General features: G+C 40.5%; 1 protein-coding gene across 3 annotated transcripts in view; it reads right to left on the reverse strand.

The window, feature by feature from the left end:
* Nucleotides 1-6716: 6716 nt before the first annotated feature.
* Nucleotides 6717-16276, reverse strand: part of reln (reelin) — a 95764-nt gene continuing 86204 nt past the window's right edge. The window contains exons 52-65 of one of the 3 annotated variants that reach the window (XM_081715516.1): nucleotides 15791-16005; nucleotides 14739-14916; nucleotides 14309-14484; nucleotides 14005-14111; nucleotides 13631-13873; nucleotides 13303-13478; nucleotides 13093-13166; nucleotides 12600-12761; nucleotides 12304-12461; nucleotides 11810-12029; nucleotides 11387-11584; nucleotides 11050-11148; nucleotides 9805-9931; nucleotides 6717-8042 (exon numbers count right to left, since the gene is read on the reverse strand). In XM_081715516.1, the coding sequence (XP_081571642.1) occupies nucleotides 9811-9931; nucleotides 11050-11148; nucleotides 11387-11584; nucleotides 11810-12029; nucleotides 12304-12461; nucleotides 12600-12761; nucleotides 13093-13166; nucleotides 13303-13478; nucleotides 13631-13873; nucleotides 14005-14111; nucleotides 14309-14484; nucleotides 14739-14916; nucleotides 15791-16005 (2127 nt within the window). In that variant the 3' untranslated portion in view covers nucleotides 6717-8042; nucleotides 9805-9810. Of the gene's footprint in view, nucleotides 8043-9804; nucleotides 9932-11049; nucleotides 11149-11386; nucleotides 11585-11809; nucleotides 12030-12303; nucleotides 12462-12599; nucleotides 12762-13092; nucleotides 13167-13302; nucleotides 13515-13630; nucleotides 13874-14004; nucleotides 14112-14308; nucleotides 14485-14738; nucleotides 14917-15790; nucleotides 16006-16276 lie in introns of all 3 variants that reach the window. The other 2 variants (XM_081715515.1, XM_027008786.3) reach the window with 2 other exon arrangements.

A 16276-nucleotide genomic window follows, 5' to 3' on the forward strand; every position in this document is an offset into this window, starting at 1 on the left:
TTCTTTAGAACTCTGCAGAGGTTGTGTCAGTGCTGGCCTCTGCCATGAACCGAACTAGGAAACATGTTAACTAGCTTACATGACCTAACCTGCAAGTGGCTACATTGTTGTATATTTATGATGATGATGATGATGATGATGATGATGATGACGACACACTTAGTATTCAGGATTGACTTTTACCACAAACAAATGACATTATTTCTGAAATTCTTGGTTTGTAACTAAAAAAATGTTACTCATCATACATTACAAGAAAGAAGCTGCTTGAAAATCCATACAATCTCAAAATAATATATACCCAGGCTGAATTAAGTGAATTACTGGTTTTACACTTCATAACGCCACAGTTGGCACCCAGCCTGACTTTGAGCCAGGACAGTTCCCACACACCATCCAATCACATTCCCCAATCTCTACACCTTCACAATTATCCCAGCTGTGTCTACAGATGGCTCTAGCCACTCTGATTATAGCCCATTTTATATTTCATTTTGTTTTTATTTTGTCTGGTTTACCTGAATAAACTATCCTACTACCTCGCTCCTCTGCCCAGAATGTCACAGAATGCAAAGTCAGTTGAATGAAGAGCAGCAGGTGATCTGTGCCTTAGTGTATATGACCCAGCCAACTTTAAGACAGCTTGGATCGCTTAACTAGCTGAGTGGAAGCCCTCTCCGTTAACCCTGCATGTAAAATTGGTAGCCTGGGGTACTGTGATGGTGAATACAGACTCCCCACTGAGGCATCATTAACCCCAACTTTGTCTGTCATCGTTTCACCATCTGATGTGGGGCAAAACTTGTAGTAAAGCCCTGCTGCAACTCAAGCAGAGCTGCTGCTCAGCAGTATAATATACCTTAATTCTGCACCATGGCAGCCAGCACCTGCTGGAAAGAAAAGGTTCTTATTGACATGTTCATGGAGGGACTGAATGAGCTCACAGGTGCCTTCGATTGGCCATTGTCACTGTAATTGACAGGGGAGAGCAAGTATGCCATTTCTGCCTCCCTGAGAGCATAGCCAATTTGATCTCTTGGGCTCCCAGCCACAGATGGTTGTGGGATCATCAGGAATAAAATTCAAAGTGACTTCCACCTCCAACAGGTCAATTTTCTTGGGTACATATCAATAAGTCCTGCATACAAATGCAGCCCATAAGGTCAAGACAGTGACTCAATAGCCTAGACGCCACATGTGCAGTGAACTACAGCACTTCCTGGGATTCACCCACTTTTTTAGCTCCATGGCCCAGCACCTCATTAACCTGCTTTAAAGCAAACAGAATTACCTGGTATGGTCACAGAAGGCAGAGTGCGCATTCACCGCTCTAAAGACAACATTCACCACTCCTGTCCTTTAGCATCCTGACCCACTGAGACCATTTATAGTTGAGGTGGATGCAAAACAGTGAGAGTGGTGCTATCAGTGAGAAGGAATGAGACCCAGGATAAGCTGGTGGCATTTCTCTCATGCACACCCCTCTGGGGACAGGACACCTAGGATCTACATGCACAGGCCAACATATCACTGCATGCTGCTAGTGTCCCTCCATGCAGACGGACGGTGAGTCCTGTGCAGTGTGCATTCAAAGCAAAACACCATGCACTTCTCTTGCAGGTAAGCTGCTCCTGCTGTCAGAGTATGGGAGGGGACATGTACGATATTTATTGTCAGATTACTCTAAAATGCATTTAACATCCAAGTGGCTCATAATGAATAAAGCAATACAAAAAACAGGTTACACTTTCCTAATTCTTCTTATAAGAATATACTTGTTCCCAAAGATAACTTCCTCAGTCTTTTTGTGTTAATGATCAAATCATTTTCTTTATATCTACAACTCTGAGCTGCTGTCACTTCATACAAATGGAAAGTGGACCAATATCAGCTCTTATGTTTACATGTTTTTGGATTTGTGCAGCAATAAATGCCAAAAGTGGACATAGCTGCAGTTACTCACCCACTGTGACATCACATGCACACCATCTATCAGATTGAGGTTGTGCTAATTTAGTCATGCAAAATTGCAAAGTCTTTTGGCAGGAAACTCCAAATATGATTTTAGAGTTTGTATATCATGCATTTTGAATTATACCTCATCATAGCTTGCACAGTAAATATTAATAAATGAATCTACAGAAAAAAAAATTAAATTCTGAGCACTCTTAAATTGAACTAAACCAAAAGTAAACAAACTAAATAAAAGACTAAATAAAAATGAAAACTAATGAAAATTTCAAAACTATAACAACACTGCACTGGATGCCTTCTGTCAACCCTCCAGCCCTCTGCTTCCATGATACATGGATGGTGGGCCTGCATACACGGCGAACTCTCTGCTAGACTCCAGAAGGCGCAGAGATCACAATATCTGGTTGTTTGGGAGGGGTATGGACCAGAGGAGAAGAGCTGGGTGCTGGCCAGCCGCATCCTTGACAGACATCAGTTCTTTCCGCTGTGCCCATCCTTCCAGGCCCACCCCTCCCTGTCCAGATGCATCCAGTCTTCAGAGAGCCCATTCTGATAGTAGATTGTTTTGTTTTGTCTACTTGAATAAAACATCCTACTACCATTACTTATGCCTCGCTCCTCTGCCTCACCCAGAATATCATATTTCTATTTCATTAAACAGTTGTAAAAAATGATGACTGTAAATCAGACACAATCAGTTATTATTTCTAAAGTTGGATCATCACTTCATAAGTTATTTTATCTCATATCTGGAAGAGAGGTGAGCTTAAAGATGCGGTAACAAGTTCTACTTCACCACATTTAGCAACCAAGAGTCCATTCTTCCCTTCAGTCCCATACACTCAAACCAAACATTTCTGTAAAGCACCTACTTTCAAAGACATGCAAATTTAAGGCTTATGTGGCGGTGGGCTGTATGTACATGCACAGTAATCGATAGTCAGGAAGGACTGCCAGTTGTAGAGCCCAGAGCAGTCACAGAAACTGGTTTTTCCTTTCTCAGAGGATCTCTTTTAGTGCTCGTTAACAGGATATAAATTAGAGTTTAGACTGCATTTTTTTTAAAAGGCTGCATAAAAAAACCCATCTTTAAGCGTACTGATATCAAAACAGAAGGCAAAGCAAAAAAGAGGCATAGTTTCTGTGTGAGTATGCGATATGTGTGCCATAATGGCAAACCATCATATAGCATAAATTTCAGAAATTTAATGAGAAATGTGTTTTGTTGTAAAAGAATGCAATGTCTACTAACAAACATACATACATACTATAGTCAAAATGCAACCTTAGAAGGTTTATAATTTTCCAACCCATACATTATTAAATTATTTATCATTTAAAACCACAGAGAAAAATGCTTGATAGTTTTAATATAAGTAAACTTACTTTTCTGCAACTTGATGGGTTGACAATTCTTAACAACTCGAAACCCATGCTTTTGTGCAAGTTTATTTGCAAATGACAGGGACAAATGTGACATTAATAGGTACTATTATTAAAAACCTGCTGGGAATATTCAAAAGCTTGATTTACGTATAAGATCTAAACAATCACCACACTGTTTACATGCAGTGAGAAGCTCTAGAGTTTTTGACTCCTATACTTCTAGTCAAATAATGCAAGCACATTGCTTTGCTGCAGTAAAAACAATGTAAGAAAAATCAATTTCCATAATACTACCTAAAACTGATTCATTATATACAGTTCTGTTTTAGAACATTTCAGTTTGTCTTTTTTTTTTTAAGTGTATGGAAATAGAAGGAGTCTGACCTGAATTTGAAGCAACGGCATTGGAGGAAAATTCTTCCACCTCTTTCTATCAGTGCAATAATCCATAGGGGCACGTCACAAGAGCTCCTTGAAACAGACATGTCCAGCGCAGACAGAAAATTAGATGCACCAAAACCTAGTGATACTTAGTTACCTAGTGATACTTGACTGGGTGTAACACGACCAACATAATTCACTTTTCTTTTTAGTTCCAAAATCTCAGAGGGCATTACATAAGAAACAAAGTAAATGATGCGAAAAATCTAATAATAGTTAACAGTATCAAAGAGTATTTATTCCCTTTTATATTATTTTAAAATAAACTTTGCAAGATAATGTCTCTCTAGGAAAAATAAGTTATGCTGCATATAAAATATTACATTTTCCTGTCTTGGGGAGCATTGCTAAGCTAAAGAACATAAAGTCACTGTTGAGACGTTAAAGATGCTCGCCTGAAATGGTAACGAGCGAGTAATCTTGTGGTTGGTCTTACTCCAACAGTACAAACTATCCAAAAAGGCAGAAGAGCCTTCTTTTCAAATGCCGCACAACGAGAAAAATTAACCGATAGGATCCAGACGTTATTGAATTTCAAAGAATACCTCCTCGTATATGATCTATTATAACTCAAACAAATCGATTCGCCTGGGTTTTCCTACTCAAACATTTCCTTATTCAGACGACATTAGCGGGGTCTTAGTATTTTTACAACTTGTACTGAACGATAGTTACATTAGTAGCACGAAAAGACAGATGCCATAGGCAGTGCTATATCTAATGTAGCTTAATTACAAACAAAAAAATTTGGTCTTGTTAAACTAAATCAACCAGCCATAATTGATCAGCTACCCGCGTATAAATAGCAATAGTGATTAGAAGCGCCAAATTCCTAAAAGGCTATTGAACGTCAGTTAAAAAGGAGGTTGAACAGTCAGTCAGGTGTCTGCCTTCATCTTCAGCATTAATCAACTTGCTCAAACACTACTGAGGCGATTCATGGCAATAACTGCAGTTATGCCGAGGCCTAAAAAAAGAGTAGGGAGGTAAGCATTATAAACTTCATATTCAAATCATTAAGACTTTTGTTTATTAGATTATTTTTATTTAAAAAAAACAATTTTTTTCAACAGTAAATTCAAGTTTTACAAATGCTGTTTGCATAACTCAAAGCAAGCACCCTGTGTGCATTTCAGTTTCTGGCTACTACAGGCATCTTTCTTGAAATCTTCTCTGCTATGCATATTGCTGCTGTTCCCTATTAACATGACCAGCAGTGGGTTGCTGTGTTACTACTGTCCTCTGCAAGACAGGGACAAGTCCTGTCTCAACGTAACTACTCAGTGCCTTCCACGTGAGCACTGCTCATCCAGCTGGGGCCATTATGGGAGTGTGCACATGGTCTCTGCTCACGGCTGTGTGGCTCAAGACCTCTGTGGATCTTACCAAATGCTCATGCATAAAGGTGTAAGTTTCAATGTCACATATATCTGCTGTTGCCATGACCAATGCAACAGGCCACCAGCACCTGATCCCATCAAAATGTTTTTGGGAGTGACTGCAAGTTCAAGCAGGGAAACTTTCCCTACAGTAAGCCCTCTTGACAAGTATCCAGAGAAATAATACCCCGTGGAAGGGTGCCAAGTGGTGCCAACTCTAATTCTGTAGAAGAAACATTTGTCACAGTGAATCTGATCCATTCTTTAAAGGATGAGCAAGAAGTTTAAAATGTACATTATAAGGTGTATTGTAATGTGTTTATTTTTATGACTGATTGCTAACAGTGTTGCTTTCCTGGAAAATAAAAGCATTCAGCTGGATCAACCTGGAAATTGATGAACCCATAAAATAAAGCATATTTTGGTGAGGGTTTGGTTTATTTTGTCTCATTGCTCTGCCTGCAACCTTGGAGCAATACTAGTACCACTGTAAAAATTCTGTTGCAATTGTAAAGCACAGTTTCCATGGATTTAAAAGGAAATTTAAAGTTTACTCACTATCGATGTCAGTCTTTTGTGTTTCATGGACTCCAAAGCTAATTAAACACTAAAATGACTCGTTAGGGCAATTAAGGTAAATTCCAACACCTGCTTGTGTCTTCCTATGAAATAGAACCTGGACTCTACTGATATTTTGCTGGTTGTCTTTTGGTTAAGTTGCTTGTAATGTGTCAAGGTGCAAATTATCATTTGCTCTTCATTTTTACAGAGCCTCTTGTTTAACACTGTATCACTAATAATCTGTAACTGCAGGTGGTAATAATCTGTCATAAGAGGTGAAAATGAACCAGCCAGGGAGCTTTTGGTTCTTTAGCAGATCTTTTCTAAAGCTTACACCTTATGCATTTTGTCTGTGTCTGCTTCTGCTACCTGGCCTGAACTGTGGAAACCTGCTGTGCTACTACTGTCCACTGCAGCTGGCAAACAAACCCTGCAAGCGTGCCTTCACTGAATGTGCACCAAGAGAACAGTGCTTCATAGGAAATGGCCACTATGGGCGTTACAGCAGTGCCTTTACTAAGGGCTGCACGTCTGAAGACAAATGCCTTGGGAAAGAGCGTCAAGTCATCCAGGGAAGCAACATCACTTTAAGTTATGCCTGCTGCACCTATGACTTCTGTAACTCCAGCCAGCACTGTGTTTGTAACCATGGACTGCTTGCAGTATTTGTCATTGTTGTGACTCTTTTTTGTGGTTGGTCAAATTAGGAATTAAACTGTACCCGAATGACAATATTTAATGGTGTAGTCACACAGCTGCACCTTTCATGGCTGTCCACATTGTCATGGCCATTTCATTAAAATGTTTTGAATTGAAAATAATTTTTGTTCTTGGGCTGTAAAAAGCAACTGTAGTATAGAAGTAAGACTGTTTTAAACTCCAAGACAACAGTTTTTTGTTCCATTATATTGTGAAGCTGAAAATGATAAGTGATATGAGCACAATACACAAAACACATTACCAAGCTCTTAGACATTTTAAAGGTTTGGACAGTTCTTTATTTCCCTTTTATAAGGCTGCTGGGTCTCCTCATGGTGGATATATATATATATATATATATATATATATATATATACACACCCACACACCCACACACACCCACACACACACGAGAGACTTCTATATTGGAGCTACACTGAGAGGGTGGAGAGGGTATATATTACACAGACTTACAAAAACAAACACTCACCTCCCTCCAAGTATGAAACTCTGAGAGAGGGGGGACAGGGGGACATCACAAGGGGATTAAGTGGGTAGGGGGAATTTTCATTGCAGTCTGAGAGCTTTACCCAACTGCCTAATAACTTAACACTAGAAAATAGCATACAGAGTTCACACAGTGCATTTTAAATATGTTATGTGGAGAACAATTTACCATAAATATTTGTTTTTTTGGGAAGCAACATATAAAAATGATTTAAAAAAAGGGGAAAAATCATTATTGTCATTGCTGAGTTTTTTCTTGCTATTTTTCTCATTTCATTTTGTCCTCTTCCTTTTTCTGTCCATCTCTGAAAGTGGCCTGTACTTAGGCCCTTATCCACCCCCCCAAAATTAAAAATGGTCAAACCTCAAAAGATGGGGATTAGTATAAAACTAACAAATTAATGAACAGAACAGCACAATCAACTCATCACAAAAAGAACCCACAGACACAGAACAGCAAGAACACAGAACTCTTTTAGCATCATAATCACTGTTATCCCAATCATACCGTTAACAGCTTACTCATGGTAACTCTTACAGGTTGAGGCTTCTGTTTATCAGTCTTCCTCTCTTTAGCAATCTATCAGCTCAGTTGCACTCCAAGGCTGCCTTAGTTTCATCATCATCATCATCATCATCATCATCATCATCATCATCATCATCATTTTCATCATCAGCATCATCAGTGATCTGGTAGAACTTCACAGTGTGGTAAGAGGGGTGAGGGGGCGTGCCAAAGGAATTATAAGTGGACCAGAAGAAATTATAACAATAACAAAAAAATTACAAACCAATAACAAACCTGAAAATTCATGGAAAGTAAACAAAATGGCTGCATTTTGATGCTGTTTTCCTTCCCTGGGAAGGTCTTGATTGAAAGGAGATTGTGTCAGTCAGAGGGCAGTGGGATGACAGGAATCCACTGGTGGTGTTGTGTCATCAAGATGTGGTTTTCAATAGGTTAATATATGACTGCCAGGTTGTCCTTGTCTAGAACGTCAGGCATGTGGCCTCAGTGCCCTCCTCTTTCTACTGTAGTAGTGGCGTAGCCCAGTCTGTCTGGCAAAGTTCATCATGTAGTTTTGTTTACGGGTGCTAGAAAGAAAGACAGTAAGATAGTAGAAGGGAGAGTGAAAAAAAGAAACAAGGGTTAACAATAAGTGTAAAAACACTTTCTTGTTCATGCACAGTCTCTATATTATCTGCCTTTAGACTAGGGGTCAATTAAAAAAAGACAAACAAAAACAAAAAAAGCTATTAGCTTCAAAAATCATGCAAGCAGGTAACAGATCACCCATAACCCCAAACACCTTGAAAGATGGCTAATTTTACTTATTACATATTGAATATGATCTCACGGTCACTTCATAAACCACTGTGGTTGTTGTCTCAGCCTGATCACGTGACACATTCTGATTAATCAGGCTATATATGAGGTGAGAATTTTGAATGTTGTTCTTTCAGGGTACTTGTGGTAAGAGCTCAAGAAAAAGGCATCATCAAGGAGGAAGAGAGAAAGGAAAGGTTGTGAAGAAAAAGGACAGTGGACAGACAGTGTTCAAAAAAACCCAACATAAACTGGACAAGACAGTGTTGCTTGCTTAGCCTGTCATTGCTTCTTCTATCCAGCAGGTAGTGCCAGTGAGCCAGGAATGCAGCCAGGGCAGGCAAAGGCCTCTGCAAAGCGGGGAGAAGGGTACGGCGGGTGGGGTAGTGGAGGTCTGAGGGCTGGCTGAGTGGATTCTCTGATTCTATTCACTATGAAGTAAGTGAATATACTTTTTGGGCACCCCGCAACCAGTGTAGCCATGGCCACATAGCCATGCCCACACACCCACGAGGAATTGTGTGAAATGCAGTACTAACAGGGAGGACTCGCACCATGCAAATGATGACTGGATGGAGGGGGTTGTTCTACTCGAGGTGTGTTGGCAGTGCTTGATTTCTAAGGATGTACACAGACACAGATTTAACTTTAATGTCACCAATCACAACACAGTTTGAAAATTATGGAAAATCTGTGTACACAGAGACAGGTTTAACTTTAACGCCACCAATCACAACACAGTTTGAGAATTATGAAAAATTTGCCTACTTTAAATGAGGTGATATAATTCAGGGTTAGTAATGATAGATGAATATAGAACCAGCAACATTTATCCTCAAAGCTAATTTGAATATGTATATATACATCTGCATGCAAATTAATGCAGTTTTATGTCTGTGTATGTAAATTTAAGGTTCAGGTCAGAAAATAACTCTGATTTATTAATTGTTAATTGTAATGTAAAATGTTTCTCTGACAGTCCATTACCCAAAAGAAGTTTTAATGTATAAATGACATCCACAAACACAGAAAAGCATATATGACTTCACATATATAACTGGATTGCACAGTATGTACAAAATGCAAAATATACCAATAATTTAACATTTATGACAATAGTTTACCATATATAACAATGAGTATACCTGCATATTTGCTGTGAAATCAGTACCATGGAATGAATTTTGGATTTGTTTTAGTATTTAGTCTATGCATGTACATAAAATGCTATAGCAAAAGATTTTTGTGTAGGCTAACAGTTTTTTTTTGTCCCTTCAAGAAACCCGCTGTGACTGTTTTTTAGCTAAGTAAGTAAAATTTGTTAGATCAGTTGGTTGATATAGCTTTCTTCTTGGAAAACTCACCCTGAAAGTAAAAACAACTTTAACTCACTCACTCATATATTTAAGTTATGTAATTGCCATAAGTCAAATGCTGTGTTCAAGCTCAATGGGTGTACACAGGTACTGACACTGATGAATGGTGTGGCGAAATGAGAAGGGAAAAGGAACCACTGTGTGGAGCACTTACCTGACTCTACAGCCACATCATGGGGAGCAGAATACAGAAGAAAGCAGAGATTAGAGCGCGAGAGGGGATGATCTTAAGGGAGCTGCTGCTGACATGCAGAAAGATCTGGGGTGGCAAGAACCCTGGCCTGGGAGGAGCCAGACCCAGACCCAACCAGTGACAGACACAGAGAAAGAAATGGGCCAGTGAAAGAGGGGGAAAGAAGCCGAAAGGAAAGAGAGAGACAGATATATATATATATATATATATATATATATATATATATATATATATATATAGATAGATAGATAGATAGATAGATAGAGAGAGAGAGAGAGAGAGAGAGAGAGAGAGAGAGAGAGAGAGAGAGAGCGAGAGAGAGAGAGAGGGAGAGATGGGGGCAGGGTGAGACAGGAGGCAGACAAGACACCTGAGTAAACTCAGAGATTTTTAAGAACTGAGGAGAGAAGGCAGAGAACAGAATATACAGAGCTGTACTGAATAAACAGTGTTTTTGATAGATGGAGAGTGGTGTTGGATTGTTAAAAAGGTGGCAGCACTAGTAAATGCATAAAAGTTGTTACAGTGCAGGAGAACAAAACATTCAGAAGTGGAGGTAGATAAGCAAACAGTGTGATGATGGTAAGGGCAAACAAGGGCAGCAACATGGAGACAAAGGAATGTGTGGGACGGTGAAAGGGAGCGTGTGATAAAGAGAAAGCCAGAGAGCATTTATAGTCCAGTTTGCACTGTTAGAAGTGAGGGTAGTACATATTCTCGTATGTGAGTGATATTCATGTGTGTGAGTGAATGTGTATGCATGCAGTGCAAGGGTAGGTGTTTTTTTATTCATGATTTATTGGTCCAGTTTGTGTTAGAGTCCTTTACAGCATTGGTAATTGCATGTTGTATATTTCTACCCTATACAGTTCATCCCACATGAACTATTTTCAAATAAATACAAACACATATAGAATGCTAGTTTTTTGTATTGCAGCTCTAAGATTTGATCATGATAAAACTGTTTATAGTAGCTAATTTGATATTTAGTTGGATTTCCTGTAAAATTACCATAATTACCAACCAAAATGACCAACCCTGTCATTTGAAGGAGACTCATATTTGAAAAATGTTGTGCAAATTGTGAAAATATTTCTCTATATATGCAAATGCATTCCAGAGAGGGTTTGATCAGAGTCCAGGGCTTTAAGCCCGGTCTGATGGCTCAGCTGTTTGATGGGTAGCAGGGGCTGTGGGCATACTCACAGAACGACTTCTACATGGTCCAGTGCCCACTGGTCATGTCCTGAACTGCCATGCCGTGGCTGCCACCATCGCAACTGCACCCCTTTCACACGAGCTTCACTGTAGCGAGGGATCACAGAAGAGAGCTGGTTATATATGCAGCCTTCAGACCTTGAATCAGTAATATCTATGAAAAAAACACTTGGATAAAGTCACTACACTGGGTTAATGAAAATTACACAATTACAGCTGAATACATTTTTCCCTTGGTGATGATGGTGACGATAACTTCTTGCACTGCATTAAGCCAAACCTCTTGCACTGATCTTTTTGCTCTGACAGATGCCATCTGACTTACAGCGGAATGTTGTAGGAGACCCTCTGGGCCTTGAGGAAGTCTTTGGGCTGGTGCTGGGCGATGACGTGCCAGCTGACTCCATTGTTGACACTGTACTGGAGCAGAACAGCCCGATCCACAGTGTCCACCTGATCCAGAGCAGAATTACAGCTGTCTGTCTGTGAGACACTGCCAATCTGCAGCACAAACATGATCTTGCTGTGAGAGAAAGACAGAGAGAGGGGGAGATAGAGAAAGAGAGAGAGAGAGAGGTTCCCCTTTTAGAAGAAACTAGAAAGTGGTACCTGTGATCTCATAATTAGCCATGGAGAGATGTCCTACATTGCCAGTCTATAAACTTGTAAATTTCAAAATGTCACAAACTGATCAACAAGTGAGTCTTACAGAGTCCATTTAAGGCTTCTGCTATATGCAGTGCTGTACCTGGCCCTTGTCAGATCCAGAGGCTTGGTGATGGCCTGTCTCATCTTGCAGCCATTGAAATAAAGAGAGTCACCATGGGCATGTGGGGAGAGCTGGCCACAGCCACTGCCAACCCCTCCACCCTGAATTACACTCCAGCTCTCCTCAGACACTGAGCCTGACTCAAAGTTGTCCTTGACAGAGCTGGGAAGGTCACTGTTTGACAGGGAGCAGTCATCACCTGATAGAGAGCAGGAGAGAGGGATAGAGGGAGAGGAAGAGAGAGAAAAAGATATGCTGTGCTGAGGTACATCTAGGCAATATTGAAAATTGGAACTATAATTACTTAGGAACCAAGACTACAGATTTGATACAAGATTAAATTATAACATCTGAGAATTACTTTTGGACAGAAACTTGAAGTGTTGGATAGAAATTTGGTATAAATTACAGATCTGCTTTTTATGGTTCTGTGACGTATGCATAATTTAGGGGCAAAAAGTACAAGTACGAACCATGGTGCCCTTCATCACAGATGCAGACTGCCCCATTGGTACAATAGCCATGCCCACTGCACAGTCCGGGACATGCTTCACCAATGTAGACATGATCAATTCCCCAGCCATGTCGCTCACCAGCGCCCTCTTTCTGAATCCAGCGGAACTGTGTGGCACTGCAGGCCATGAGGTGTATACTTAGAATACCAATAAATAAATAACCATACCTGCTGGAGGGTAAACCTTCAGTACAAGTAGATAACAGTAGCTTCTCCAATACAGCTAAACATTTAAAACATATTGTTACTGCATACCCTGAGGAGACATAGTCAGGCAGCTGCACAGTAACTCTGGTCCATACTGAGCTGTTCACTGGGCTGTAGATACTGGACTCATGGAACTGGAAAGGGGAACAGCCCACATTACTCACAGAGGAGGGGAGGCATGCGGACTGAACCAACTGCCAGGAGTCTGACCTGCAGGGAAAGGACAGCTAAGATGAACAAATACTTAAAGATAAGCATTTCCCACATCTTGTTCTCTCTCCCTCTCTCTCTCTCTCTCTTTACTTTTCTAATATAAACTGATTTCTCCTCCTACAAATTCATAAGCAAATTCATTTGCTGGCACAGCTGATGAAGGACCTCTGTCTGAAATGTCCATCTTTAGAAATATAGAATATATTTCTAAGAATATATATCTTCTTTCCTCACTCTCTTTCTCTTTCTCTTATTCTATGTTTGTTTCTGTATAGTATATAAAGTATAGTATATCTTTCAGTCTGCCCTCCCATACGCTCAGTCATACCTGGCATCCTTCCTATATTGTAGAAGCACTGAATGATGATCTTCACAGCTGTCGGCTTCACAGCCAACCACAATCTACAGTATATATAAGAGATACAACAAATGCATACATGAATAAATAAATATTCATAGTTAACATATACATGATGGAATACATTATACAATGGCATAATAGTACAAAGACTACAACAGTACAAGGGTCAGAATTTACCTTGAACTGTAAAATGTATCCTGGTTGGACAATAAGCTCTCGGGTGGCCAGGATGTTGTGGGTTCCATCCTGGTTTTTGTTAGGCCAGTAAAGGTGGAAAGAGGGATTGCCACAGAAACCAGCTGTTCGCACTGCATTTGGATAGAAACTCCAACTTTCTTCATGGGATATACCCTCTGTTGTGGTAACACAGAGAGGGTGAGAAAGAGTGTCTGATAAAAAAAGAAATTAAAGCCATTCACCTCTGAACTTTCTCAAAGACTAGAATGTGAGAATGACAGAATATCCTTTTATATGGCAGAGTATATATTCCAGTAAAGCTCAATACCATCATCAAAAGTATCCAGTAGGGTGCTGGGGTTGATGTCCGACCCCCCAACTAGGATGTTATCTAAAGCCCACTGAGCGCGCTCCAAACTGGGGCTCGCCAGGCCTGAAGACACAGTGAATGGTTGCCACCAGCGCAGGCGTGTGGCATTGGTCAAAGCTCCCTCCGGCAGCACAATATAGTCCCGCCTCACTGACACATATTTTAAATAGTCCATCTCATGAAGCAGCATCCATGACACCCCTGAGAGAGAGCGAGAGAGAGAGAGTGAGAGAGAGAGAGAGAGAGAGAGAACGAGGGAGAGAGAGAATTTGTGAAAATGACGGCAACACACCTTCAAGCATCCTACTGTCAGACTAAGAAATAAAACAAACCTCCATCAGTGGAATAATCCAGTAATACCCCTTCTTTTCTGCAAGTTGGACGATGGCACAGAGTCATATTATCTTCACTGCCGATCCTGGCCCAGTACTCCACAAACCTAGGACAAACCATTCAAAAGACAGGGTGGGTAACAAGTGATTACAAATCTTACAGCACGCAATCAATGTAGTCCCAGTGATCTGACATTAAAGTTGGAACATAATTTGAAAAACAATAACCAAAAAAAAAAAACCCCACAAAAATAAATTCCCCCCTAAACTTAAATAAAAATTCTAAGGTGACTTGCACACTGACTTGGCACCACGCAGGTCAAGGTCTGCAGTGACAGCCTGCCTGCCGTCAGCTCCACTGAAGTACAGGGCTGTTCCCTCCACCAGCACCCCACAGTCCGTGCAGGGGCGACCACCCTCCAACACCTGCCACTGTGGTCCATGGACCCCCTGCCAGTCGAATCGCTCTTTCAGGGATGCCTGCAAAACATACAGATGAGAAAGCAGAGGTTTGTTTACATGTATATATAGTCGGAATGTGTACATACTCTAGGTGTGTTGTATGGTGTGTAAGTTATATTAGGTGTGTACTTGTGTGTGATGTAAGGCCTGTGTGTCTTTGCTGTGTGGAGTGTGTATGCTGTATTGTGCTGTAGAGTTTCTATGAGCTGTAAAGTGTGTACTTTATATGTGTGGTACATGTTGTGTGTAAGTTGTAGGATGTGCCATTTTACCTTCAGAGCTGAGCTGGCATAACAGTTGGGTCCAGAAAATCCTGGGTCACAGAGGCACCGCTGGTCAAGACAGTCTCCATGGCCTCCACAGTGGTTGTCGCATGCAGGCCCAATGTAGAAGTTCTCCACTGCCCACTGCATGTCCGAATGTTGCTGATAGAACTGGAACCGAACTGCTCTGTGGAGATGCACACAAAAATACATTCACTGTAGATGTTCCTTAACTAACTTTCTGTAGACCAAGTAATATATAAGAAATCTCTCTAGGCATTGTTTCAGTGTTATCTAATCCACTATAAAAATGTGAGATACACTCATTGTCAACTTGATTAAAACACCTAGATTGTGGTTGTTTCCGTTTAGTTAAGTTTGTTTTAGCCACCTTCTAGCTCATCTAGCTCTAGTAAGTTGATGTCAACTGAACTGCTGTGGGTCAGATATTTTTGGCTGGCAGACCACCCACAATCCAGGGGTGACACTGACATGTGTAAAAACTCCTTGTCAGTGTTGAAAATATTTTGCCATTCAAATAATATATAGTTAATGACGGTAGCACAGATGGAGCAAGGTGCTAGCAGCACCAAGGTCATGGGTTTAATTCCAAGGGAGCACTGTCATATACTGTCATACTGATAAATATGTAAATTGCTTTAGATAAGAGTGTCTGCCAGATGCTGAAAATGAAAATCAGAGATTGGCTGACAAATTTTGAACGACAACAAACGCCTTTAATTATACATTAGCATTGTCTGTAACTGTACACCAATAAAGTTTCCTTTAATGATTATGCATACCAAAGATACAAGACATTTCTATAAAAGTGGTCAATGGGTCAGTCACCTCCATATGGTCAATCACCTTCATATTAATACAATAATAGCAACACCACAGCTATATAAATGTTTTAACTGAACCAAAAATACATAATAACAGATGCTGCATCCATGCTAGATTATTTAGTTATTCTTTCTGTGAATACCAGTTTGCAAAATATGGACAAATACCCTTGTTACTGTTGCATGTAGACTGACAGTGTGACAGAATGCACTTACGTGTCAGCTAGGCTGTCAGGCAGAGGATACACAGCTCTCTTCCAGCCCTCTGCAGGGAAGAACACAGAGGGCTGGGACACCTGTCCGCCACAGCCAGGGTTAGCAGGCAGGCACTGGGGCACCAGGTACTTCCAGGATACACCAAAGTCCACTGAATACTGGACATGCACCTGCCTATCAGCGTGTCTCTCTGGAACACTGCAGCCAACAGCAATCTGCAAATACACACAAATGCTCAGGGAATTCAACTGTGTTTGTTTTATTTTGTGATTGTTTTTTATTTTGTTTTATATTACATTTGTACTTGTACCTGTTCTATAATTTTTCTGAAAGTCTCTGTAACGCTTCTGTGCCATGGTGACTGTCTGTGAGGCAGGCATCAAGGTCAGGAGGTGATAACTCTCAGGCCTCATCCACCCTTTTCTCTATCTATCTCCCTCCCTCGTCTCCTTCTCCTGTTCCCTGCTTGATCTCACTTCTGTCAGA

This window comes from Electrophorus electricus, chromosome 6 (genome assembly GCF_041902795.1).
Source record: "Electrophorus electricus isolate QZ-2024a chromosome 6, ASM4190279v1, whole genome shotgun sequence".
In the NCBI taxonomy this organism is placed as follows: Eukaryota; Metazoa; Chordata; class Actinopteri; order Gymnotiformes; family Gymnotidae; genus Electrophorus; species Electrophorus electricus.